At 37.7% G+C, this 27,622-nt stretch overlaps 1 protein-coding gene across 4 annotated transcripts in view; it reads left to right on the top strand.

The window, feature by feature from the left end:
- Positions 1-23,559, top strand: part of BICC1 (BicC family RNA binding protein 1) — an 88,991-nt gene extending 65,432 nt beyond the window's left edge. For all 4 annotated transcript variants that reach the window (XM_021548516.3, XM_021548517.3, XM_021548519.3 and 1 more), the window contains 18 exons: positions 1,438-1,517; positions 2,638-2,796; positions 3,730-3,783; positions 4,591-4,785; positions 5,693-5,944; positions 7,135-7,266; positions 8,161-8,347; positions 9,541-9,699; positions 10,071-10,267; positions 10,561-10,702; positions 11,797-11,953; positions 13,172-13,337; positions 14,526-14,565; positions 15,227-15,381; positions 17,048-17,201; positions 18,793-18,953; positions 19,381-19,480; positions 20,600-23,559. In XM_021548516.3, the coding sequence (XP_021404191.2) occupies positions 1,438-1,517; positions 2,638-2,796; positions 3,730-3,783; positions 4,591-4,785; positions 5,693-5,944; positions 7,135-7,266; positions 8,161-8,347; positions 9,541-9,699; positions 10,071-10,267; positions 10,561-10,702; positions 11,797-11,953; positions 13,172-13,337; positions 14,526-14,565; positions 15,227-15,381; positions 17,048-17,201; positions 18,793-18,953; positions 19,381-19,480; positions 20,600-20,730 (2,621 nt within the window). In that variant the 3' untranslated portion in view covers positions 20,731-23,559. The remainder of the gene's footprint in view (positions 1-1,437; positions 1,518-2,637; positions 2,797-3,729; positions 3,784-4,590; positions 4,786-5,692; positions 5,945-7,134; positions 7,267-8,160; positions 8,348-9,540; positions 9,700-10,070; positions 10,268-10,560; positions 10,703-11,796; positions 11,954-13,171; positions 13,338-14,525; positions 14,566-15,226; positions 15,382-17,047; positions 17,202-18,792; positions 18,954-19,380; positions 19,481-20,599) is intronic.
- The last annotated feature ends 4,063 nt before the right edge of the window (positions 23,560-27,622 follow it).

The raw sequence follows: 27,622 nt of genomic DNA, 5'->3' as shown, positions 1-27,622 counted from the left end.
AATATCATTCACAGCTTAAATGCATTAGAACCACATGGCTTCCTGTCAACTTTAAAAAGAAAAGCAAATTTGCCCTTAAGACTATTTTGTTGGGTTTTTGTTTGACTTTGCTCCATTGTGAAAGGCTGAAGCAGCAGATTTTTGTAGGTTCTGTGTGCGTACCATGTTTTTGTGACTATGGTTTTTCCATTTTAAAAAATAAAATATATCTGTTTCTCAGAACTCAAAATGCTGCATTTTTCTTGACTTTCATGAAACTTGGCAGTGAATCCTGTGTTCCTTCAGTGTTTCTGTATCCCAGCTGAATGTGCTCAGAACTTCAGTGGTAAAGACTAGAGGCTTATTTTTACTGTTGGAATGAAAAGAGTATCCAGGCAAGAATTTCAATTTTCAATGGAATAAAACAGGTTTACAGCCTGAAGTTGTATTATTTCACATTTCTTTAGCTGGGAAGTGATTTCAATCATTCAGATGATAGGAAAGGCAGATCTGTCATGTTACAGCTGTTTTCTCCTGCCATTGAGAATATATTTATTTTTATATTCCCTAAGGTGTATGTATTAGAAATGTGGGTGGGGTTGGGCATCTCTTTGTGGTAACTCACATCAGTGTTCTGATGGTAATTTTGCACTGTGGCACTTTGTGCTCCTGGACACCAGATGGTGCTGCTAAACTGGCTGATGTGTAATTTTCACACTTGGAGTAATTGCTACTTAATTTAGTTCCAAAGTCAGGTCTGTACTCTCTGACCAGGTGTCTATTATGGGATGAAGAACTGCACCAGCCAGCTCAGCCCAACACCTTGTGTTGTTTAAGGGCAGTGGTCTGAAAACTATAATGTAAACCAAGTGGGCTGTAGAATCAATATTTTATATCTCACTGGGCAAAACCCACCATCAGCTGGTGTTCCTGCTAATTTATGTACTTGAATTTCAGCAATTTGCTGAATTTAAATTTCATTTAATAACTGCAATCAGAAAACTTTAGGTGGTAACACCTTTAGTGCCAGGTTAAAACTGCAAAGAATATTTGTAGGGACTAATTAAATATAACAAAGTGATGGTGAGGGAGGGTTTGAGTTTGGTGGGCTGCTAAAAAGCTTTGAGTTGTTTGCTGTTATTTTTGGTTTGAGAAGATGTGGTGTCTTAGCTATGTAATTATATTGCAGGCAATGTTTATAATACTGTGATATGCATTTGGAATTTGATTTCTATTTATTTTAAGTTTGTTCTCATATTTAATAAATTCATTTGGTAATCCTAATTGTGGGGCTGAAGGGATGGAATAAGACATTTTGGCCTTCAGCTGAATCCCAAAGGCTGGTGGTATGGTTTATCAGTCAATTATAAATAATAGGCTCAAATTTATTTGAGCGGTGAGGAAATTCTTTTATAGATATTGTACTGTATTTTTCTTACAAGCTTATTTCTTTTATAGATCCCCATATTAAAGTTTCTGGAAAAAAAGAAAACGTTAAAGAAGCAAAAGAGAAAATCATGTCTGTCTTGGACACAAAAGTAAGAAAACTTTCTTAGAATGACACCTTAGCCCCTAATTTTGTGGTGACATTGATCTCTTTAATTGTTACATTTCAAGAGAAGGTATTTATGGACGCTCTGAAGCAAAGTCTCCAATAAATGCCTTGCAGATGTTGATATTGGTGTATACCCACATATTTAAACATTTTGAGAGAAAAATACTTGCTTGAAGCAGCTTTTCCAGATCTGAATTATATAGAAATATTTCCAGCCATATGGCTAACAGTGATTTGTTCATTGAATTCATGTTTTACTTCAAAACCTGAAATACAGCTTCACTGCAAGCAATAGATTATGCAACCACTTCAGAGAACCTAAAATTTTGTTTCTGTTTGAAATTTGATTTATGCTGTTTTATGTTTAATAGTTACTCTGAAACATCAGGACCAAGATTTCTAAAATATCTAGATTTTGGCCAGGAGTCTCTTCTGTTCATCAGATATTATTTTCATCCAGCAGCAGCTCTTCTGGGCCAGTGTGTGTGGCTCCTGTGTACTTGCATGGCACTTTCCTGGTTCTCTGAGCAGATTGGCAAGCAGAACACTCGAGTGATAAGCACCACTTTTTGAACAACTATTAACAACATCATTATGAGCTGTTAACAATAGAGCTTTTAAGAATAGCTGTAGGCAGTGTTTGTGTGTTTTAAAAATTCATGTACCAAAAAAAAAAAACTGTTTAAGGAAAAAAAACAGTTACTTGGTCCCATGGCTTTGATTTGCAGCCTTCATAATGAGATCCTTTCAGATCAAACAGGTGCATGACTTCAATTGAAAGAATACAGAATTAAAAGAAACAGAATAAATTTGCAAAAGGACACTTAAGTCACAGTTGAAGGTTCAAGGGTATTTTAAAAGACTTTGTTGTTTTCAAGGATGCATCTTTGGGGTATTTATTTCCTCACTAGAAAGAAAACAAGACCAAATTAACATCCAACTGATTCCTATTAAAAACATCATCCTTGAGAAGAAACTAAGTAGTAGCAAAAACACTTTCAAAATAAAATTTTGGTGTCATTCTTGAAGTTACTTTACTCCTAAAAGCTCAAATACTCAGTTTCTACTGTGACCAAGTCAAACTGTGGGTGCTTGATTTCCAGAGCAATCGGGTAACCTTGAAGATGGATGTTTCACATACAGAACATTCTCATGTGATAGGTAAAGGTGGCAATAATATTAAAAAAGTGATGGAGGAAACGGGATGCCATATCCATTTTCCAGACTCAAATAGGAACAATCAAGCAGAGAAAAGCAATCAAGTAAGTTGTTTAATACTGAGCTCATTTGTGTTGTAATTCTTGAGAGTATAAAACATTTGTAAACTTTTCTCATCAATATGGGTTTTCTGGGGATGGTGTATCCATGTTCCAGGAAATAGATTTTTGGTATTTACACTGTGTGGAAAGGACAGGGCTTCCTAAGTGAGCAAATCTTTAAAAACAGATGGAAACAATTTGTGATGGCTCATGAATCATTTTAATTTTTTAAATTAAAATTATTTTGCACATACAGAAGTTAGCAACTTCGTGCGAATGGTAGAGAAGTGGTATGAAAAAATTTGCTTTTGTAATTTTTTTTTCCCTGTTCAACACAATGACTTATTCAGCATATTGATGTTTTTAGCTTATGGTATAACTTGGTTTAAGACAAAACTTAGCAAGTAGCCAGCAGAAATGAATGTCCTATTGTAAGAGTTCAACTTCATTAGAATAAATCATTGAGCCTGAATTGTTCATCTTTTCCAGTGCTAATATTGGTTGGCATGTTTACTTTCAAGTCTCTCATCCTTGTACTTAGAATTCCAACTTGTGCATCCTAATGGATGCCAAGCAAAATGCAGTAATTTCATAAGATGCAAGAAAATATACTGTTGTTTGAATATTAGCATTGAGCACATGCATACAGTAGTAATTCCATTATTTAACTTAAACCACTATATTTTTTGATGTATCTTTTTTTCTAGTTGCTTAAATATATGAAACCTAAGATGCTGAAACATTATTTTAATTCTGGCTATAGCTCTCATAGTTCTCAGCTAGTGTTTAGAGAGCAATTAGGATGTCAGTAAGTGTGAAATATGTTGTTTGTTTTCTGAAATTTTTTTTTTTAAGGAGAGCACAGCTGTCTGGGTAACTTCTCCATGCCTCACTTGAAAATATGATCCAATGTTTTTCACATTCTTGCTCTTCCAGGTGTCTATTGCAGGACAGCCAGCTGGAGTGGAGTCTGCAAGAGTCAGAATTCGGGTAATGCTCTAGCTCAGTGTAGTGTACCCCTAAAAATACCTGTCAGGGGAAATTGCATAGTTTTGAGAACCCTAGAGTTGTCTGCCTCTGTCTGGTGACAGGCAGAAATGTAGGAACAAATGTGAGTATCTAAATGAGACATATGCCAAGGGTATTATAACAGTGATTCACATTCTGGCTGAATTTTTAATTGGCCCAAAGTGGATCTTGAAGACTAAGTCTACACTCTAAGCAAGGTGAAAATTAATTCCATACTATGTAGAAAATGATATCTTAACTTACCTACCACAGATGGCCTGTGGAAACTCAGGCATCCTGTGTGACTTGGGAAAGGCAATTTCTGCTTCTCACATTTTAACCATTTTCATATATAACTTGTGTAAATAATTCAGTGACATTCTCCACTTATAGCTATTTTCTATCTTTTCCTTTTAGTTTCAACTCTTATATGTATTTTGGCAAGGATAATGAAAAATCAAATAAATTATCAGAAGCTTATAGCAATTTTTGAGCCAGACATGTCACACAACCTTATTCCAAATTCCAAATACTCCTGCTATTTTGAAGGAAAAAAAATCAACCAAACAAAAGTCAAAAAAGCTTCTGCAAAAAAAGCCCACTCTAGTATTCTGGAATAAGAGGTGCCTTTTTCCAAGTGACAATATATTTTTATCCATAAACTCTGGTCAGAGGATGTGTTTTGTCAGTTAAATCATCACTGACCAGTACATTAAGATTGAGGAATAAAATGGTTGCAGTTTGAGTATGGATCTGGTTTTCCTTATCTCCTCCTCATTGCTGTTGTAGGAGCTGCTTCCATTGGTACTCATGTTTGAATTGCCTATTGCTGGAATTCTCCAACCCATCCCAGATCCTAATTCTCCAACCATTCAGCACGTTTGTCAGACATATAACATTTCAGTTTCCTTCAAACAACGCTCTCGATTGTATGGTGCTACAGTCATTGTCAGAGGGTCACAAAACAACACCAGTGCTGTGAAGGTAATCTCTGCTCTTAAGGTTTTTGAATGTCATATGTTTATAATTTATATGTCTAAGATGCTTTATCTTGCCTCATCAGCACATGTTACTGTATAATCATTTGCAAACCCTTAGGGTTTGAATTTTTTCTTATACAGCTGAAGTGTAAAAGTGCTTAGAAAATAGTTCTAAATTTAGGACTTAGCTAGTAAGTGGTGGTTTTAATCCAATGTTCACCTCCTTCACACTTGCTCAGGTTTTCAGCATTTCTGGAATACATGCTGGTCTTACCCATCTTTTAATTCAAAAACAATGCAAACAAAAACCACAAAATACATTTCTTATCTCAAATTGTTCATGCTGAACTCTTCTCAACATGCACACAAATATATAACCTTCAAAATTGCCCAATCAGTCAATAAAACTGAATCCAGCACTTGGAGATATGAGTTTGACAGCCAAGGCAAGGAACTGCCAGGAGCCTGTTCATCTTAATAAAGTAAAAAAGTGCTCTTGATAGGAACTGGCAGTAGGAGAGATTGATGCAGTCCCAGATGGGTGGATCTCAAGCCAGTTAGAACATCTGAGCCCCACACCGAGAGACAAGTTGTGCAAGTGTACCTACCCAGATAAAGCTCTGGTGACTTTCTGACTGTCTTTGTGACTACAAAAGGTCTGTTGGGACCAATCTTGTGGCATTGTCTTACTGCTTGTTACAGAGTGGCAATCAAATGCTGCATTTGGTCATAAAAAGGGAGTAGGGGGCAGTGTTTAGTGCATTTGTTGCCTTTTACAAATCAGTCTCAGTTTTAAACCAAACAGTGTTTTGTTATCTTGCCTGTGGCGTGCATGAGGAGAAGGGAAGCAGTCTGAGTTCTCCTGTTGTGTGCCTGGGAGCCCTGTTTCACTGGTTTCTCCATTCCCCCAGGAGGGAACAGCCATGCTCTTGGAACACCTGGCTGGGAGCCTGGCCTCTGCAATCCCTGTGAGCACACAGCTGGACATCGCAGCGCAGCATCATCTCTTTATGATGGGCCGAAACGGCAGCAACATCAAACATATCATGCAGAGGACTGGTGCTCAGATCCACTTCCCTGACCCTAGTAACCCACAGAAGAAATCCACTGTCTACCTCCAGGGCACAATTGAGTCTGTCTGTCTTGCCAGGCAATATCTCATGGTAAGTACTTTCAGTGAAGCTTGTCTGAAAAAATTGCCAGATCACAGAAAATATGCTTGCTCTGCATGTATTAACAGGTCACATGTAAATTAGCCTTAGAGAGGAATGATTGCTATTCACACTGCAAGCAGCTGATTCAATTTTTGTCAGGGTTTTTTCATGTTTGTAGTTATTGAAAATACTTGTAATCTCTGGTAACATGACTTGAAAAATAACCTTTTTAATATAAATGCAACATAAGTAATTTAAATTTACAATAACAATATGTCTCTGAGTAGAAGCAGATTTGTGAAATATTATGTGGGTGTTGGGTAATGGGTTATGTTTTATTTTGCCAACCTGTCTTTTCTGTGTTTGTCAGGTAAATAGGTTTCTTTTGAGGGAAATGCCAGAAATTCCTTAGTTTCCATGTAGGCAAATGTTCAGAGGAATTGGGAAACCATAGAAAATAATTACTTTTTTTAATGTCTTACATTCTTTATAGTACACAGCCACAACTCTATAAGGCCTTTTATAAAAATAGCTCTGATGGTGAATATCATTATTTGTGGAGATTTTTGGTATATTGGTCCTTAAACTTCACAGCAGCCTTTAACCATTTTTTTAGTACTAATGCACATTCACATTTTTCATGTATGTGATTGAGGGACAAAATGTGTGAGGACTGGACCATTCAGTTTTTGGGGTTTTTACTCTAAAGCTTTAGTATTTCAAGTGTGTTGCAGATGTTATCCATATCACTAGAGAATATTTACGTGGGTGATCCGGAATGGAGAAGAGAGAGGTAAAAGTTAATACTTAGGCAGTGGTGAATTAGAGATTTTTTTTTACGTGTGTTTTTCCTAATTTCAAGCAGTTTAACAGGAGTGTTTTAGTATGGCTGACCTGCCATCATTTCCTGACAAGACTGTGCTGATTGGAATGTCAAGTATTCAGTAAATCATTTCACCCTTGTGCTTCCAAACTCTTTGTTCAGAGTCCTGGGACAGGAACATACACCTGTATTCTTGCATACAAGGAAGTGGCTTTCCCTAAAATGTCATCTTTGCTGTTTTTTCTGTACTTACAGAAATTTCCTTACATCATGATGTGTAACTATTACAATGTCTATAGTTCAGTTTATTGTTACCCATTTTATGGGAAAATGGCCAGTTATGAGTGCTAGGAATTTTTTGTGCCTTTCTTTTCAGGGTTGCCTTCCCCTTGTGCTCATGTTTGATATGAAGGAAGAAATTGAAGTAGAACCACAGTTTATAACACAGCTAATGGAGCAGTTAGATGTCTTCATAAGCATTAAGCCTAAGCCAAAACAACCAAGCAAGGTTTGTGCAAAGCTAATATTTTCCTTTTAGGCTTTCTTGACAAAGTTTTGGAGCTGATGAGTTGATGTATGCTCTTCCCCATCAGTTTAACAGATCATAAACTTGTGAAAGCCATATGTATTTTCTGCTTGAAATACCAGTTTAAATGATCGAGCAGCTCTGCTTTAGGGTGATTTGACTTTCATTAAATGCTTAATATTAAATAAATTATCTTTTGTGTAGAATACAGTGATAAATGCAATGGGAGGTATTTATTGTAAAATATTTAGGTCAGTATGGATAGAGGACTCTTGCAGTTACCTGTGTTGTATAAAATGCCAAAGCAGGCAAAAGTTTTAAAATTTTAAATGATCATTCCATTGTGTCAGTATGTGAGCTTCCCTATATAGGGATATATAAAATCAATACAGAGAAAGGTCCTGTAGAAGATGTACAAGCAATGGAGTTTTGTCATTTAGTTTTCCAGAAATGTATTACCTTATTCTTAGACACCTGTCAATGTAATAGGTAAATTTAATATAACTGGGGGTTTTGTCCACTTCAAAGTATAAAGCTCAGGTAAAAAAACATAATATATGATTCAGTTATCTAGCTCTTGAGGTGCTTAACATTTGGTGTACCAAGTAGCACCAAGGTACTATAGTAATTAATTTTCTTGGACAGGTGCTCCATCATTCTCACTGCAAATCCTTATGAAATCCCTAGTTGTGCTCTCCTGAACCTCACACCCCTGAATTGAAATAGTTGCTAATGGATGTTAGCTCATGCTGTCTCACACTGCTGTGGTTCTGGTAGCCGTACAGGGGCATGAAGAAGAATTATCTGTGTTGCAGATATGTGTTATGGAGAAGTGTTATTCACTGGTTTTCATTTTGTTGTTTTCTCTCCCTGCAGTCTGTGATTGTAAAAAGTGTTGAACGAAATGCCTTAAATATGTACGAGGCACGGAAATGTCTCCTGGGACTTGAAAGTAGCGGAGTCACCGTAGTATCAAATCCCTCTACTGTCTCATGCCCTGTTGGTCTGTCTTGTCCTGGTTTGGATATTTTGTCCTCAGCAGGACTAGGACTCACTGGGCTTGGTATGCATTCATTATATTAATATTTTTTTAATATAGTTTTGTTTTAAACTTAATTCATTTCTACTAGAAAAAAGTACCAGAGGTGTGTTTTGCGTAGGGAATCGTGTTTAAGTGTCAGAGAATTACAACAGCCTCTGGCCTCTCAAGGGCTTTTGTTGTAAAATTTCTCCAAGGCTTTTATAATCAGGTGTGGGACTCATCCCTGTGGAATAATCTCTGGAAGTGTGCAAACCACTCAGCTGAAAGGGAGGGAACTACAGGGGAGGTGGGGCATGGCTTTTACAGCTTATTTGGCTGTGTAATGCCCTGAATTATTTGTGGGTGCTTAAGCCTGGCAAAAGTACTGGGAAGGTAACATAGCAAACACCACATTTCAGGTCAGTGTCTCACTGTAATTGAGGGATCCACATGCTTCTAATTTAGATCTTACCAGTAGGAAATATAGGACAAAAATGAGTAAACATCTTAATTTTTTTAAGAAACCTGCCATGCAGGAGTGCTGTTTAGTTCCATCTCACATGCTTCCCTCGGGTCACACAGTAGAAAGTGTTTGTGCCATTTGATTGTGATTTTTAATGCCACTGCCATTGTTCTTGTCATGCTGCACTTTGCAGGTTTAGGTTTTTTATCTTTTCAGTGTGTAGTGCTGAGCTGCTTTGGGTTTGAGGGAAAGTTCTGGGAGTGGTCAATGCATTTGGGGGATCATTTGCAGCCTGTATTGAAGGTGCAAAAAGAAATGGAATAGTTGTTAGTGTGCAAGTAGTGGTCGATTCACAGGAACTTCTGAGAGAAAGGTGAGGTGAAAGTGAGGTGGTGCAGTATAGTTGTTTTCTTGTCTCTGTGATGCTGCTTTGAAACAAACCATCAGAAGCAACAGAGGCAATGCAAAGGGATGCTGGGGCTGAGAAGCAGCCAGTGCAGACTCTGTTGTGACAAGAGTTAGGGTCCAGTAGAAGGACATAAAAGATGCTTCAGTTCTACTTGGATATATGATGCCCAGTTTAAGAACAAGAATACTTAATGTCCTCTTAATGTGCACCAAATGAACAGCAGGTTCAATGTTAAAACTGGTTTGTGAAATACAGGCTGCAAATTACCAGGGGGTTTGTTTCTTTCTTTTCAATTGGTACTTTTGTGAAAAATGTTTTCCTCTAAGTCTAAACTAAATATTTGTCTTGCATAATTTTTTGCAGGCCTTTTAGGTCCAACAACCCTGTCAATCAACACCTCAACTACTCCAAACTCTCTGTTGAATGCCCTTAATAGCTCTGTGAGCCCTTTGCAGAGTCCAAGTTCAGGCACGCCCAGTCCCACACTGTGGACAACATCTCTTGCTAACACAAACACCACAGGTTAGTGCAAGTTTAATGTGAATTAAATGAACTGTGCAACACCAAGTCATCAGAATTGCAGTTGACAAGTAGAGATTCCTTAATTATTTGGAACCTTAATTCCTACACTTACCTTAGCACAGATGAATAAATATGCAAATTTACGGTTATAACTTAATATATGACATGCTGTCACAGGCGGTGTTTTAATCTGTTTTATGTAGAAAACAAAGTTAAACTACCCACATAAAGCATTATGATTTTGGCATGCAATTCTAATGGAAACTTTTTAGTAAAGTATCATACCTACATAAAAATTTAGATAAAATAGTGTAATGCTTGAGGAAGTTAAATGAGACACTTAATCAGAACAGAACCAAATTTTGTTACAGGTTTTTCTGCTATTCCACACCTAATGATACCATCTACTGCCCAAGCAACCTTAACTAGTATTCTGCTGTCTGGAGTGCCTAATTATGGTCAAAACACTCCATCTCCACCACCAGGCTTGACTCCTGTTGAAGTTCATGTTAATGGCATGCAATCAGAAAGTAAAAAAGGTTCACCTTCTTTAAATGGTCACATAAAGGTAAGTGATACTATGCTGGAGAATCTGATTTCTTTATACTAGATCTCTAGTAAGAAAAGTAGAAAGAGAAAACTAGCTATATTAGTAGATTTATAAAGCTTTATAAAGTTTAAAAACACACAGCAATGTTTTAGAATATGACTTTTAAGACTGAGAAATAGAACATTCAAACATATTGTTCTGCTGTACCAGGAGTGAACTTGTCATTCTCTTGCACATATAGAAAGGGGAAATTGTTTCAATATTTCCTTAAGCATAAAAATCACTTCAGTGATTTGTGACAATCTTTTCAGGCCTCAAACATCAAGTATGCTGCACTGTCTGCCACATCGCTGGGAGAAAACGTGTTGAGCACAAACCACAGTGATGGAGTAAGGCAAACAAGTGCTCACGGTGCCTCAGAACAAGTGGCTGCCAAGGCAAATAGTGAAGAAGGTGAGATTTTGACACTGCGTTCCTTTGTCTTGCAGTGTTTGTACAGTCTGTGTAGAGTTCACGATACAAAAATGTAACAATTTTCTCTCTGAATTGGTTTTGCAACCATGTTCAAGGTAAATATTTCTGGATGTCCCAGATTCATTGTCAAGGAAAGTAAACACAACCTGTAGTTACTGAGCTGTACTGTTGATAGAAACACCTTTAATCAACATAGATGTACTTGCATCATTTTACTTATTCCGTAGGAGCAGAGGGAGATAACCTGTGAAAATTTTAGTATTTTGTCCAGCACCTTAACTAAACTCTGCTGCTTTAAATGATGTTTTAGTTTTTCCTTTTTAACAGAAGGAAATAATGTTCCTAATAAGGTTTTTTGCAAAAAATTGTGTAGCTCTAACCTAGATGACACTGGGAAACAATTTTATGTGTTTTGCAGCAGCGTTTCAGTTATGCTGCCTTTTAGAAGGTAAAGTAATTGACTGTCCCTATCATTCTTGGAGGGGAGGAAACCACCCCCACTTCAACTGGAGCAAATATATGTAAGGCCTTGTTTCCTTTGTCAGTACTGATCAAGGAGATCATCTCTTATTTAGAGTTGTGGTCATTTGAAATGCTGATCTGAGTAAAAGGTATATTTTATATACCCTTAATTTATTATATAAATGATATAATTTAAGGTGATAAGTATTTCTATAAATATGTTCTAAAGATATTTCAACATAAAGTGGGGGGCACTCTTACCCCAGCAGAAGTTACCTGACCACCTGGCAAAGTCTATTAAAACTGGGTATAAATTCTTCAGAATACTTAGTCACTTCGAGTTGTCAGTTTGTTTGTTATTAATATTACTTAAAATAAACATGTTAAGAAAGAAAATACTTAGTGTGACTACTGTATATGTGAATACTGACACCTTTTTTGTGCATTTGAACTATCACGTCTTGATTGCTTAACCTTGACCAAATAGCTATCCCTGAGTACAGTCCTGTAAGAAGGAGGAGGAGTTTTTCTCCCACAGTTACCATTCCCCCAGAGAGCTCCCTAGAACACAGCAGGGTGGTTGTTTAAGTCTCCTTTTCTTGGCCTGGTAGGTTGCAATGATGCTTTTGTGGAAGTGGGCATGCCTCGGAGTCCGTCGCACTCAGCGAACACCAGTGACCTGAAGCAGATGATGAGCTCTTCCAAGCAGGCCTGTGCCAAGAGACAAACAGTGGAATTACTGCAAGGCACCAAAAACTCCCACTTACAGTAAGCTGAGTGTATAAACACAGATTAGTGTAACTTCCACAACATAAAATTACTTCACACGTTTTTGTACACAGAGGTAGTGGTTCAGTCATAAGAAATTCAAAGAACTGATTTAATTTGGCCTTGATGTTCCATCACATTAGGCATTAATATAGCCCCCTGTTTATCTGGCAGCTGCACACTTTGAATGCTTTTTGTTCATCCTATTTGACTTTGGGTTTAAAATGTCTTTTCCTCTTCCACAAGAGTGGAGATTCTTGTCAGAGGAACTTACATTGTCTGTTTCTAAACTATACACTTTGCACTTGGCTTCTTATTGATTGCTTAGAGAATAATTTCTGACAGCTTTCTCCTTTTGTGTATACCCAACGCTGTTTTCTTCTTAGGAAAGCTGTGTTCAGGTCATAGCAGCATGTTCTCACACACTTGTCTCAGTGATGATTTTGGTTGGGTTGGCGCTGTAATGACCCAGCATGGGAAAAGCTTGTTTGAGTCATAATGCATTTTGGCAACACAGGTTTTGTTCTTAATGCGGTGTTTTTGTCCAATGTACTCATGTTCTCAGTGTTTGTTTGGGAACTGTTTATCACCACTCTTTTGAGGCACATATTTTCTTTTGCTTTATTTATTTGAACTATTAAGGCTATGATATGTATTTAATTCTGTTTTCACAGTTTAAAAATCCAAAGAATCTTGCTAACCAAATTTGGTTGTTTGTGTATCTCATTCTTTTTGTTGAGGACATAGTGCTCACAGTTGCCTTGAGAGTAGTAGTTTACAGCTTCTAAAACATGATCACTTGTCAAAGTAAGAGTTGATAGTGTTCTAGTGTAGTCCTAAAATGTGGCCAAGTTGAAAAAAAAAAAAAAAAATGCACCAAGAGGTAATGTAAGCCTGAAGGACTGCAGTTATTGAAGCTGTGAAAGCATGCAGGACCTATATCAACTTTCTTAGTCCCTGTTATGCAATCTTTTCCTATCTTACAACTATGAACCTCTTAGAACTGCTGGCTTGAGCAAGGCTAAACAGGAAATCACACTGTGTAGGACTGCATGCAATAACTCCAGATACCAAGCAGCTCAAAACTGAATCTATAAGCTATACCTTGCATTTGGTAATACGGGAAGGCGAAACACTTGCTTTCCTTCACCGACAGAGGAAAAAGCATAGGCGAGCTGAAACATTTGGAAATATTGCTGAAAACGCTTTGTCCCGCAGCACGGCGGACAGGCTGCTGGCCGAGGCCGAGCTGGGCGCCCCGGAGAGCCCCGTGGCGGATAAGAAGGCCCCGGGCAGCGAGCGGGCGGCCGAGCGAGCGGCTGCTGCCCAGCAGAACTCGGAGAGAGCACGGCTGGCTACACAGCCCTCCTTTGTCAATATGCAGGTAGGTCTCCCTGAGTGAAGCCAGGCAGGTGTAAGTCTTGCTAATTGCAGAGGGAAGTTACCATAGAATGCAGAGGTGGCTGGCCCTGGAGACCGAATTGCCATTATCGGTTCAGTAAAAGCATTCACAGCCAAGGCATTAGCTGTTTCCACTGAGGAGTGGGTAGTCAATGAAAAGTCGTGAAAACAGAAAAGCTCTTATGCTTCTGTTGAGTAAGAAAAATTTAAGTACAGAAAATTGTGTGGCTGTGTTTGTCTCCACAAGCGTCATTTGCCTGTTAGAAATCTTACATTGTCGCTTGGAGAAAATTATAGCTACAAAATACATATTACAACTTTTCATATGCAGTGACAGCTTGGTTAATTACAGCCTAGAAATATAAACTACTGCCATGTTACTGCAAATCTCCCCAAAGAGGGAGGAGATCCCTTTGACTATTTGTCAGGAAGCAATAACAGGGTTATTTTCAGACTAGAGCTGTTGAAGTGTGGGTATAACCAGACTGTACAGAGTAGTGGAACAAGAGAAAGACTAGTGTTTTCCAGCCCTTTTCTTTAGTTATTCCTCTAGATACTTTTTGTAGAGAATGCAATACTTCAGGCTTATACAGCATTTTCATAGTTTTCTGTTTAGATTTCCTAGTTTATAATTCAGCAAAGTGTAGCTTGTTTAATCAGGGGTATTTAAACCTTACATCTTCCATTGACATAGACTACAAGCAAAAGTTCTTTAAATTCTCTCAAAACTTACGTTCTTTTCCTTTCACAAGATGAATGCATGGAGGAGAACCAAACCTGAAAGATTACTGAAAATAACTATAGTGCCTAGATTTGCAAAGATATATTATCTTTTTTGTACTGTTGAGGAATATTCTAAATGCTAAGAACAGATAGTTAAGGAAGATAAACTATGCTTGAAAGATATCTTATTAAAAAAAAAAAAAATTGAAGAAAAAATTCTTCATAAGCAGTTTGTAAATACTGCTGCAGCCAAACTCATATGGAAATCAGATAGTTATTTAAAATCTTTGAGTGAACACTTTAAGTAACTAAGGCTCTGCATATTTCAAGTTTCTCCTAGACATATTCACTGGCCATTTTGAAAACTTTTGTTTTCACAGAGATGGGTACTGGAGTGACATTTAGTTAGAATTGCAATTAAATTGCCTTCTGCATGTTTAATTTTTAGGCATTTGACTATGAACAGAAGAAACTACTAGCAACCAAAGGTATGTGGATGAACAGTGACTTCTGAAAAGCTTGTTAGCACGTGGATGAAATAATTTCCTGAAGTTTCAGTTTTGTAATCTGATTTCTAATAAAATCTGAAAGTGGTAGTGAAACATTTGTATATTAGTGTAATGTTCCAAAAAATTTCATAATACCAACCTAGTATAAAATACAGTATAAGCAGCTTGCAGATGGGATGTGTAAGTGCATCCATGTGCAAATGATCAATATGGTTTTCAGAGAGCTTATTGCTCTAACACTTCACATTATTTGGATGCAAATTAAACTTGAAGGTGTTTGCCATATCAGCTAAGTGGCCTCTTATATCAGGGATAAATTAAGTTCTAGGATTGGTAAGATACTTAACCATGTCTTTGACCCTGTTATAAAATAAACCAAATTACCTGTTCACCAAAAGAAAAACAGTAGGTCCTCTCTTTGAAACAGGTATGATTTTTTTGGCTTCTATGCAGCCCTGTGGGATTTAACTACCTTCTGGCAGAGTAGATTGCTTTAAGGAAGGGTAGGATTCAAGCTGTGTAGCAAGTGGAGGTGTTTAGGGTTTGCAGGGCTCAGGCCATCAGCAAACATCACTTCAGTATTATCCTCTCAGTACCTTCACTAAGGCTGAGATTTACTGATTTGTCTCTGTATTTTCAGCTATGTTAAAGAAGCCAGTTGTAACAGAAGTGAGAACTCCAACAAACACATGGAGTGGTTTGGGGTTCTCTAAATCAATGCCTGCAGAAACTATCAAGGAACTAAGGAGAGCAAATCATGTATCATACAAGCCTTCCATGACAACTACATATGAGGTATATAAAAGTATACTGTAATGAAAGTTTACTTTGTGTGAATGGTACAGTTGTTTCTCTTGAGAAATGTAAAAACAAAGTCTTGCAGATAACTGTTCTAGATATTTTTTATGGTGAAAAATATTTCTAACATAAATATTAAGGCATATGGAATACATTGAGCTCAACACGCAGTTACATCTGTTTCATAGATAAGTCATAGGGCATAGATGTCTGCTTCTTAAAATATATTTGTTTAAAGGAGTTTTGAAAAACTTACAGGACCAAACATTTCAGTAGCTGCAAACCAGCAGCAGGAATTTGTAACCTAATGAGAACAGAGTATATATGACAGATAAACTACATGTATCACTGCATGGTAGAGGAGAACAGCAGAACAAAAAGCTCATCCTTCCTTCTGTGGACAGAACTGGAACAGCTGTCTCTACTTGCACTAGTCACTGGGCTCAGAATTTTCCCAGGCAGAAGGCAGACAGAGTCCAGCAATTCTCTTCACAGTCCCAGCACGAGAATCTTGCAGGGAATTTGTTCCTTTCTTTTCAAAGGCATGCTGAAGTTACTTTTTAGTGTGATTCCTTGCTGTAATCCTTACCAGCTTCCTTGGGACACCTTTTCCTGTCTTGCTTATATAAATTGTAAATGGTATGCTTCTTGAAGAAGGGGACTTCATAGTTCTCTAGGATATGCCTGTCTGTTAATGCAAAATAAATACTCAGCTGGGATAAAAATGTGCCTTGGTGTTCTTGGCATATCAGTTTCCTGAGCCATTCAGCTACGTCTGGTAGTCTTGGCTACATGAGATGCAGTAGTAACTAGGAGAAAGAAAAAACTGCATGCTTTTCTATGTTGGTTGAATTAGGGTGGGATTTTCCTCCAGGCCTTGATGTCTAAAATCTCAAGGTGGGTATGTGATTCTAAACAAGAGCAGTGTTTCTTCAGGGGTACCAGTTTTACTAAATAGTGTAAAAGATTGCCTCCTAAGTGATGCTTTTCAGCTGCAATTTGGTATCAGTTTATAGAATTAAATTGTTAATTTCCATAGTTTTTAGCTCACATAAGTATGTGGCATCTCTAAGGTCGATTTCTTTTGGGTATGTTCTCATGGAATACTGCTGCCTTGTATTGCTACATTCTGATAAACAGTGATTACAGTTGATAATAAGTATTTCACAGGTACATGAAAACCTAATTAAAAAGACCCCAGACAAAACAGCTACAAATTCACACGGCATTGCAGAATTGTTGTTGTAGTATTGTGTGCAAGACTGTTGTCAAGTAGTGTGTACTTGATCCACTTATCTTCAGATAAATGTTCTGTTATGTTCTCTTCCCTGTGAAGGGATGTTGTCAATAGACTGCTTTGTCTAAAATTTGTGTGGGAATTTGATACCGTGGAATGTTTTGGAAACAAACTTGGAAATACCGAGCAATTTATTTTGAATCATGGTCTTTAAATAACTTCTGCTTAAAAACTGTAAATTGCATATGTTTTAAGCACACCTGCTGTTTTTGCGTCCGGTTTGCAATTATTTGCCTATTGATCAACTGCCAAAAGAATGTTTGCGAGCATTAAAAGCTGCTTTTTAAGTGAGCTGTTTCAAAGAAAACATCTGAGTCACAATGGAAGCTCTGTTCTCAGCCCGAATTTTCTTTCTGTGGTTTGCAGGGTTCATCCATGTCTCTGTCCCGGTCCAGCAGTCGGGAGCACCTGGGAAATGGCAGTGAATCTGATAACTGGAGAGACCGGAATGGGCTTGGACCCACTGCTCACGACTTTGTCTCCTCAATTGGCAGCCCCAAACGGAAACAAAACAAATCAGGTTAATAAGCTCTTATTATCTGACTAAAAGAAAATAATCATATTGATACCAATATTTATTTTGGTATGAATGTATCCTGACTTCACACCAGATTTAAATTACTGACGCCTTACAATTACTTTTTTTACAAATTGAGAAGTGTAAGCTTGTGTAACGTAATAATACAAATGATGATCTGAAAGGAAAACTTTTAAAGATATTTTTTAAATGCCAGGCATCCTTGCTGAAGAGTCTTTGCTGTCTTGGAGTGGGTTTTTCAAGGTGTACTGAAAGCAGACCTGTAAAAAGGCTTATTTCTAGACCACTCTCATTCTGCTCTGTTGGCAATGCAACAGCAGCTAGGGCTGTATTGGGCTATTTGCTCACTAGTGAAGTCAGTCGATGCTGAAACTGGATTTTAAAGCATGTCTCCTCATGGGAATAAAATTTACAAGAATATGTAGTGACAGAACAAGAGGGAGTGGCTACAAAGAGAGTAGGTTTAGGTCAGATAAAATTTAAAAATTTTCCCTGTGAGGGTGCTAAAGCCCTGGCACAGGGTGCCCAGAGAAGTTGTGGCTGCCCCTGCATCCCTGGAAGTGTCCAAGGCCAGGATGGATGTGGCTTGGATCAGCCTGGGATAGTGGAAGGTATCCCTGCCCATGGCAGGGAGTTGGAATGAGACGATCTTTCAGGTCCCTTCCAACCCATGCAATTCCATGAAAAGAAGCTTGTCCATGTGTTTGGCATGGCCTAGTATGATTTTAAATACTGGTTTCTGTGGATACAGGCTGTATGTTTTTCCAGCATTGTTGGAAGTTTAAAAGTTGAAATTTTACTTTAGTTCAATTCCTAGAAACTTTTTTTTTTTTTCGTAATGCCTTTCTGAAAAAGGGAAAACTGGAGGTAGAGAATCTAAGTCCATACTACCTATCTGCTTTATGGGGAAATAAGTACTCTGGCTGTTTTTACTTTTTGTTAATTGCTTTTTCTTTTAAAAGTGAATAAACATAAATCCCAAACTCAAAGCACACAGATAATAAAATTTGGGCATGGTAAGAAAGGATAACTCCAATTAGGTAAAATAGTCATGGCTTTAAAAAGTACATTAGTTGAGCTGTGAATGGCTGCACATCATATTATAAGTACTTGAAGAACTGAAGAGATGACAATTTTATTTGAAATCAATCTATTGATGTTTTCAACCTAATTGGACAAAAATGGAAGTTTTAGGTTAATTAAAATAATTAAGGATTAAAAATGTATTTACATGTGTGTTAAAATGAAATTAGAAACACAAATACATTGGCAGTGAAAGACTGTGTTCTATGGCAGCTGTAGCTTTCCCAGAAAATAAAATGTGTGGATAAAGGATAAAAGAAACAGCAATGAGTTGGCTGGACAAAAGTAGGTGTCTAGAAAAGCAACACTGAAACTTAATTAACAAAAAAATTGCTCTATTCTGTTCATTCTCTGACCACGAGGAGGCTTTTTTTTCTGAAAAATAAATATTTAAATACTTTGTAAATGTAATGTTCTAGCTGAATACTGTGTTGGTGGGAAGCTATGCCCTTGTGTGACGTGTCTGAAGAGTGCACTTGTTCCCTTCCAGCTGAACACTATCTCAGTAGCAGTAACTACATGGACTGCATTTCCTCGCTGACAGGAAGCAATGGCTGTAACCTCAACAGTTTGTTTAAGGGATCTGATCTGCCTGAGCTCTTCAGCAAGCTTGGTTTGGGCAAATACACAGATGTGTTCCAGCAGCAAGAGGTTGGTGTTCCTTCGAGAGGCAGCTTTATTGTGTTGGTAGGATGTTTTCCAGCACTAGTTCTGCTGTCTCTTCATCAAAAGCCACTTAGAGCTCACTTTGTGACAGGATTTTCATGACCTGTTCTTTCAAAGCTGGGTCATACATCTTACAATTGTGGTAAATACTCAAAACCTCAAGACTCATAAATAAGACTAACTGATTTTCTCTGCTTTTCCTGTACTGTTTACTTTTAAATTTCTCCTTTTCTGACACAAATGTAGTAAATTGAGCAACTGTGTGAAACAGGCATTGAAAAACCATGATTGCTGTTTACATGAGTAACTGGAAAATGGAGCAGGGAAAAAGCTATTCTGAGCCACATTTATTACTTAATACTTTTGTGGAAAGACTTGTCTTGCATACTTTTCCTATTTGTTTTTACTCTAGATTGATCTGCAGACATTCCTCACTCTTACTGATCAAGATTTGAAAGAGTTGGGAATTACCACTTTTGGTGCCAGAAGAAAAATGCTGCTTGCAATCTCAGGTAAAAAACACAGAATAGCATTTATTGAGAGTAAGAATTCTTTGTAGTCTTCTCACTCAAATTGTGTGTTTATAGCCAAAAAAGGAAAAAAGGCTTAGGAAGATGGAAAAGTAAGACTAGAGTCTACAGAGTTAATATTATCTTGCCCCTGACCAGAGGTGCTTAAACTCAGGCTTTGTAGAGCTTTCCTGTTACCTGATAACAGCTCACTTGCAATTGTCCTGTAAAGCAGGACCTTGGTAGAAAGTTCATCTCGCATTGTGAAGTTTGGTGCTCCAAAATCGTGGGTTCAGGAATTTTTGGGATTCCAAGCACTGAAGGGTCTGAACAACACCACATACCTGTCACAACTGGCATTTTCAACCTTTTGCTTCCCTGTCCTCCATTTTATTGATTAGCAGAGCAGTCATCCTACTGGGAAAAAGTGCCTACTTTTAGGGGGCTTTTGGTTTGCTTGTGTTTTTTTGGTTGTTTTTTGGTTTGCAAATGTATTTAGTTCAGTAGCAGTCTTGAAAATCTACGTAATCTCAGTGATTTGTATCTAGTACAGAGTTTGTTTACAAGAACAGGAAAGTGGGGAAAATAAAAATATTTCAGATAAGCTATTACTAATACAAGATTAGGGTTCATATTTAAATGAGAGGTGAGCATCTGTTTATTTATTGAAAGTCCTTGGTAAAATACTGCTTCAGTTTTATGTTTATTAAAATAAAGAATTGTGCATTGAGAAATTATCAAATTGGTAACAAGCTTTTCTGTCAATCTCAGTCTATGCTGCATGGTTGGGTTTCCAGATAAGATTGCAGTCTTTGAGTATGATAACAGAAACTTTTTAAAGTTTCAGCTATGTCAATTTGATCTAAATCAATATTGCAAAAAATTATCTACTTCACACTGTATCAATGCCAAATAAGGATTGTCCCAAGTAGAGCCTCTAAGTCTTAACCTGATGCTGTTATTATCCTGTTTGCTGATTGAAGGAGTACATCACAGATATATTCAGTGCATACCACATGTCTAAAATACTTTGTTTAAACAGAAGGTGTGCATTTGGTTGCCATAAAGCATTAAAACTAATTTCTGATGGGAGATTTCTGTGGGTGTGCTTGACCCCTCCAGAACTGAACAAAAACCGAAGAAAGCTCTTTGACCCATCCAACATCCGTGCCTCGTTCCTGGAAGGCGGAGCCAGCGGGCGACTGCCACGCCAGTATCACTCGGACATTGCCAGTGTCAGCGGGCGCTGGTAGCAGGAGGCTGGGCTCAGAAATCAGCTGGGAAGATGGACATGGCAATCCTGTGGACAGCCTTCACTGCACACCACCCTCTGCACTTCGGGAGTTTGGGTGTCAAGGACCAAAGCGTTTTGTCTGCACAATACCGTGCCAAAAAATCGGAGAGAACACGTTCTGTCAGTTGTCTTTTGAAACACCAAATGTGGGTTACGTTTTTCTCATGTAGGTTGGACAGAATTTGCAATAATAATAATATAGGGTTCTTTGTTTAGTATTTTATTACCTATAACTATAATGTATGCACTGAATTTTGTACTTTGTTGAATGAAGGAAGAATGAAGAGCTGGGATGCCAGAGAGCAATAGATTTGGCTTTATCAAGATGGATTTTTCTGGTACTGCTTAAAATAATTATTGAGGTCTTTCTGCACTTTACATGTTCTGATTTCTTGTCCTGTGGAAATTTATTTCTCTTTCATTTCCATTTCAATTTTTATATTGGCACTAATCAAATTTTTTTCAGGTGTTCCTGCATTAAGTCACATCTCACTATAATGGTACTAGAAACTGGTTCTTATGCAGATTTTTTTCCTCTCTGTCTCCTGGGTAGTTATTTGAAGAGATTGTTCCAAAATCAAGTCACTTGGTAGTGGACCAGTCCTATTATGCTCTTATAAAGCAGTCTAATGCTGCCTGCAATAATACTCACTGTAACAAATGCAATGAAAGACCAAAATGGACCTTGCAATATTAACCCTTTTCAGTCAACATATTTAACTGCTGCCTTTATGCTAAAACTGTTTTTAATAGTTGTCTCAAAGCAAAGGGCTATTTTTAGTACCCTGCCACTGAAGGACACTTATTTATATCAGACTTTTATTTTTAGAATCTATATACCTACAATACATAACAGATTAAACTGATCTACTGCAGATTTATGGTAGAGACCAAAAGGCATTCATCAAACTAGAGCTCTGGGCTGTCAGTTTGATTAAACAGACAACTAATCTAATTTGACAAGACAGCACTGTTGCCATTTAATAAATGACGCATATTACTTACATGACTATGCATGCAGCAGTGAAGTGACCTACATAAAATAGGTGTGATAGCATCTGTTTTGTTCAGTCTAGATTTGTAATTGTCAGCTGCAGAAGTGTTTGAAACTCTGGAGATGAACTATTTCTGAAACAAGTTATGTTCAACAGAAAGAGTCCGTGTTATAAGTGGCTAGAGCTGAATTTTGCATTCTTATACTGTGAAAGTCCAAAAGATTTGGCAATGTTATTTCTCTGCCTTTATAGGTGTTGTGTCATGGGTTTATGAAGGGTTTCAATGGAATGAAGGAATCCATAAAGTGCCTCTTTTTGCAATGCTATGTGTAGTTTCCAAGCATTAATTGAAAAGCATTCCCATGAGAAATATTGTGAATTACCTTACCTCTACTGTAATGAATTATTTATGTTCCGTGTACAAGCCTTTTGAGATGGACATAAACCACTGTCAAGTGCTCTTAACAGAAGGCAATAGAATGACATTTACAGTAGTTGGGGCTTATGCAAAAATGGGTGAGAGAGTTTTGACACTTTCCATGGGTAATTCTTTCTTTTAAGGTGAGAATGCAAAATTATGTATGGCGAAAATTGCACACACAAAGGGAATTTCAAGAGACTATTACTTGAGGGCATAGATGATCAAGCAATAGTATAAAGTCTTGTGGTTAGCTAAAAATTGCTGCTCAGTGCTCATTTCAGCCATATCTACTTAATGGTGTATACCTGGGTGACTTCCCCTGTAGATGAAGTAGCAGCTTCGTCTGGTTTTAAAATGGCACTGCAGATGTGACTGGCTAAAGCTGTATTTGGTATTCACACAGTTGTTCACAGCAACTTCTTGTGCTCAATGCCAAGAGTCAATGTCCACATGTCTAGGAGAGATTTGTGTGTGTTGCACAGGCAAGAGCAACTTCATGGAAACCCTCTGTGAAGCCACAACTTCTCATTCTAAAGCTATTTACACTTGTGCTTGCTTCTAAGCATGTGGATAGTTCCATTCACACGGACTGTTTATGTGCTTACAGATAAGCTGTTGTTTAAATATTTGGATTTGCAAGTCCAGTGCTTGCAAATCAAATTGTTTTCAGACTCCTTATTTCATAAAATATTTTAATGAACTAAATATTCAGCAACACTTTGTACAGAATTTTCTGCAACCCCTTCTTGCTTATTTTGCCTAAACTTAAAAGCATCCAAAAGCTTTGCACTCAGATTTTTAGCCTCTTGTAGGTACGTGCTATCCATCCAGACGGTACTATACTCAGAAATTTATTTTCTTACAGTATTAAGTTGATGTGGTCTTTTACTGAGCAGTGCTTATTTCATCTACACCAAAGTGAAGAATTTCCCATGAACAACATTATTTTTCAGTAGGGCTTCACATTAAAAAAAAAAAAAAAACCACACTGGAAGTAAAGAAAATTCTCACTTATTTGATTCCACAAAGGGAATATAACAGTACAGTGTATCGTATTGTTAGTGTTACATTATGCACAAATATTTGACTTGCTACATAAAATGTTAGTTTTAAATCTGTGCCTTAACAGTGACCAGTTATCTGTAAATATAGAGCAGATACAGATTGTATTTTTGTGGGTTGTGTCCTTTTAGTGATTTTTTTAAATGAAAATTGAAATGAAAACATTAAAAATGGAGATTTTCAAAACTAATCAGTGTTGCATAAAATAAATTTATATAACTCCCTTGTATTCTGATTGGTTCATGAAGTATTTTTTATATAGACCCAGTTCCAGGGATGCTTGCTTGTTAATAAAATATAAAAAACACTATTTGACATAATGGCAACATGTTTCTTTCACATGTTAATTCTTCATGTGTTTTACTGTTCTTTTTGTATCACATACAATGTCTTTGCCTGGCTTTTAAGTGAGAATGCTTTTTTGGGGTGCCTCTTCTTAGTCTAAGAGGAGTTAAATTATCACAGATTCAATTCTTAGCAGGTTTTAGTGGATTGACATTAATTTTGTTCTTTGGTCCTCCCATTTTAACAACTGTTTTGGACAGGTTAGCAGAATTGTGTGTTTTTTCATGATGGTCATTGTACTGTCACTTCTAGTAAGTGGTGAGGCGGGGTTGGGGTGAAAGGGAATTCTTTCTTCAGGCTGTTGGGACATCACCAGTCAGCCTGGCGAGGGGCACAGCTGTCACACTGAGGTGACATGCACACGACAGGCACAGTCAGTCCTGCTGTTTGCTCCACAGCTGCTGGTACAGGTTCGGTGTTGCTCTGCCTCCCTCAGTGCTCTCGGGCATCTCGTTACCCCGCTGAACGTGGTCTCTGTTTTACAGACACAGCTCTCCGACGGCTGCTCCTGGCTCACTGACCTTGCAAAACTCAGAGTTGTTTTTCTGACTACCTCCTGAGAAGTGCAGGTGTAGGAACAAGTCTGTGAAGGAAATAGATCAACAAAGTGTTCTGCTGAGGACAACTGAAGGGTGTGGTGCTGAGCACCACATTGACATGAATTACTTGGAAATTTACAGGCAGGTGGGCTTGCAATTTGCACAGTGTTTCTGTTGTTTGACCTATAGCAAGCTAGGAGGGTCTGCAACAAGGTAGTTTCCTTTGAGGACCACTTATTTGGGCATATTGCTTCCAGCAGCTTTAGTCAGGAGAATGTAAAGCTGGGTAGGACAGAGAAGGAGGTGATGGAGCATTAGAGCTTGTTGGCTGCTCTGCTTATGGTGTTAGCAGTGTTCCCAGCAGCTGGCATGGCACAGCATCAACAGGATTGCTCCCTGAACAAACTCGGCATGTCTCTCTGTGCTGCCAGTCACTGGAACAAAACTGGTGATTTTCAGTCTGAACAAAAGGTTGCATTCTAAGAAATTTTGCCAATACACAAGAGAAAATAGATGGAGTCTCCAAGCTCTGTGGAGATTAAAAGTGAGGCATCTCTCTTTACTGTTGAATCCCACTCCAGTCTAACAGTTGCTGGAGGAATCTTGTTTTTTCCAAAGTCCTAGAAAACACAGTTGCACCATTTCTATGAGAACTGTTGTAAGCTGGTCAGTACAGGTGTGATGGGCAGGGGTATTCAGAAACTTGTGCTCATACTGTAAAGGAGTATTTGATTCCAGGCAAGTCTGGACACTGTTGGAGCTACATTTTTTCCTTGAAGAACCAGCTTTCTTTGCATCACAGATACATGAGCAGAAGGAAGGGTTGGTTTTATCTGGAGTTGCTGCAAAATTTTTGAGCATGTCAGAAGATGCAGAAACTGGAGAGATTCTAGGAAAAGTTGCAATATGCATGGTTGGTATCTGTTATGTTGTTGACAGCTGCTTTGAAAATGGTGAGCTGTAAGGATGTTTGAAGCAGGTGGGGGGGTATTTTAGCATGGTTAAAGATAAAAGAGCTCTTCTTTTGAATTAGGTGTAGTTGTGAGTGAGGACTATTTTGTAATCTGAAAAGCACACAATAAGCTTGTGCTTTGGCATAAAATTCCTTCATTTTTATTTGGGTTAAGATAGCATCTGGAACAGAAGTAACAAGAACCAAGAAATTACAAAGGGCTTTTTGTAGCTGATATATTTGTATTAAGGAAAATTTGAGTTTTATCTCTGTTTCCTGTGCTGCAGATGTACTTTTTAATGGTGTTTATGATTTTAATATTTTACATGCTTTCATGAGTTAGTAAAGCAGACTTTAAAAATTAAAGTAGTAGAACAGTCATACTTGCCAATTTTGAATACTGACACAGCTATTAGGGGCAGTTAAAGGTTAATAAAGATTTTTTTTTTTTTTCTCACTTTGAAGAAAGTGTACTGTTAAAGAAACAGACTCAAACAATGTAGGAAGTTTTTGCATTAGAGCATCATCTAGTGTCAAATTTCCCTGCTTTCTTAAGGAGTAAGATTTGGGGAATATTTTCTCTGAGAAATGCAGAATGATTCCAGATGTTTATGAAAATATGAAGAAAGATTAATACATTGTGATGGAAATTCCCCAGTTTGTGCCAAAACTGTGTTGCAACTACATGGAAACTAACAGATGGGAAAAGCAAAACATTATATGAGAAAAAAAAAAAAAAAAACTAAAAATATTATATAATGAAGCAAAAATTTGTCACTTCTAACAGTGAGTGATTAATGTTTTAAGAAATAGTGTTGCTACTAATTTAATAACCCTAGAACCATAAACTGATATGGCTGTTGATACGTTCTTTGCTGTGATAAAAATCATGGTTTGTCACCCACAAAGGACAGAAGAGTTGAAGAGGCCTGAAATGCTCATGGCAATAACTTTTGGTCCCAAAACTAAAGTCATCCATGGGAACGGCAATCTCATGCTGTGTATATACAATATTGAAGTTAAGAGGATGCATTTTTGAGATTCAGAACATAAGAAATTTTCTGTAGACAGCAAAGCTTGCTGTATTATACATATTAATATACTAAGGGAAAACAAAATGGACCCCAGGGATAATTTCCTTTTGCTTTCAAGTGATCCAAAGTCCAGATAAAACAAAATATTCACAACTCTTTCCTTTAGCAGGAGTTCTTCCACCATGCAGCTGAACAATGTTTTGGGTTCCTCAAAAGTATACTTCTGTTTTCATGCTGAAGCTCACATCAGAGAGAAGTTGGTAATGCATGGTTCCAAAAATAAACCCTTTCTCTGAAGTAGCTTGAATAAGTACTGGGTGCTTAGCACCGACAGACAGTATTAAGAGTGCTGATTCTTCCAATACTGCAAGATCAATTTATGTAGCCCAGCATCCAGAAATCGGTACAAACAAAGCTGACATAGTGAAATTAAATTGCTGGCAGATTTTAATCTTGCTTGGAAACTGGATGGGAGACAACTAGGTAACTAATCCCTGTGGGGCAAGAGATGTTTTGGTGTGGTTAAATTAAAACTAGCTTTGTACCAGCAGTGTTTCTCTTTGAACCAAATGGTGACAATAGCCAGCAAACTGGAATGCTGAAGGCATCTGTCATGTAGGAAGGCTCATCCTGAGCATGCCTCCAGCACTGGTTATCTTCCATCTTCACTGAAATTGGTTGCAGATGCTCCACTGTTGACTCTTTGTTTCTTTCCATTATACTTTTGGGCTCCAAATGCTGGAAAGGGCAAACTTTTAAATTTTACATGCAACTTGATGAGCTTTTTGCTTGCACAAGCATAACGTTTTTTTCTTTTCCTAGGAGTGATTAGTGTGGACAGTATCCAGAACCACTAGAGTGGATGAGAGCTTTGAAAGATTTTTTTTTTAAGAGATTTAAGCGGCATGAGTGGAGACTGGAAATAACACTTCTGGCACTGCTGCCTTTCCTGGCCACTGGTGGTGTCTGCTCACCTCTCCGAGATCTTGGCTCTCCAGTGCTTGGCTCAAGTTTCTGCTCTCTTCTGATCAGCACTCAAGTTTCAAACAAGTATTTCTGGGAAGTTTGAGGCATTTTAACTTTTCAGGCAGACTAGTTTTTCCTTTTAAACTGTGGCAGTGAGGATACAGGTGCTAATGGTCATCTTTGGCCAGTATAAGGAAATAAATTTGTAAGCACAGCACAAACAGTACGTTGTGGTTACAAGGCTGGAGTAGATGAGGGCATCATTTCTTCATGTGGGCAGTTGTTTGTGAAGATTAAGTAAAAGAAATGTTGGTTTGCTTGGTTGATTTTTTTTTTTTTTTTTGTATATTCATAGAAAGGAGCATCCTTTTGTATGGTGTTCTTATCACAGCTTAAAAATTATTTTGGAAAAGTGACTCCACAGGGCCCTTGCCTTAACCAGTAATAATAGCACAGTTATTCGTAGACAGAAAGATTCTTTAGGATCCATCCATTTGAATATTAATTTTTGGACTACTAGAGCACATTTCTTCCTTG

Source organism: Lonchura striata, chromosome 7, assembly GCF_046129695.1.
Source record: "Lonchura striata isolate bLonStr1 chromosome 7, bLonStr1.mat, whole genome shotgun sequence".
Lineage (NCBI taxonomy): Eukaryota > Metazoa > Chordata > Aves > Passeriformes > Estrildidae > Lonchura > Lonchura striata.
The sequence above is the reverse complement of the archived record's forward strand: the minus strand, read 5'-3'. Positions and strand labels throughout refer to the sequence as shown.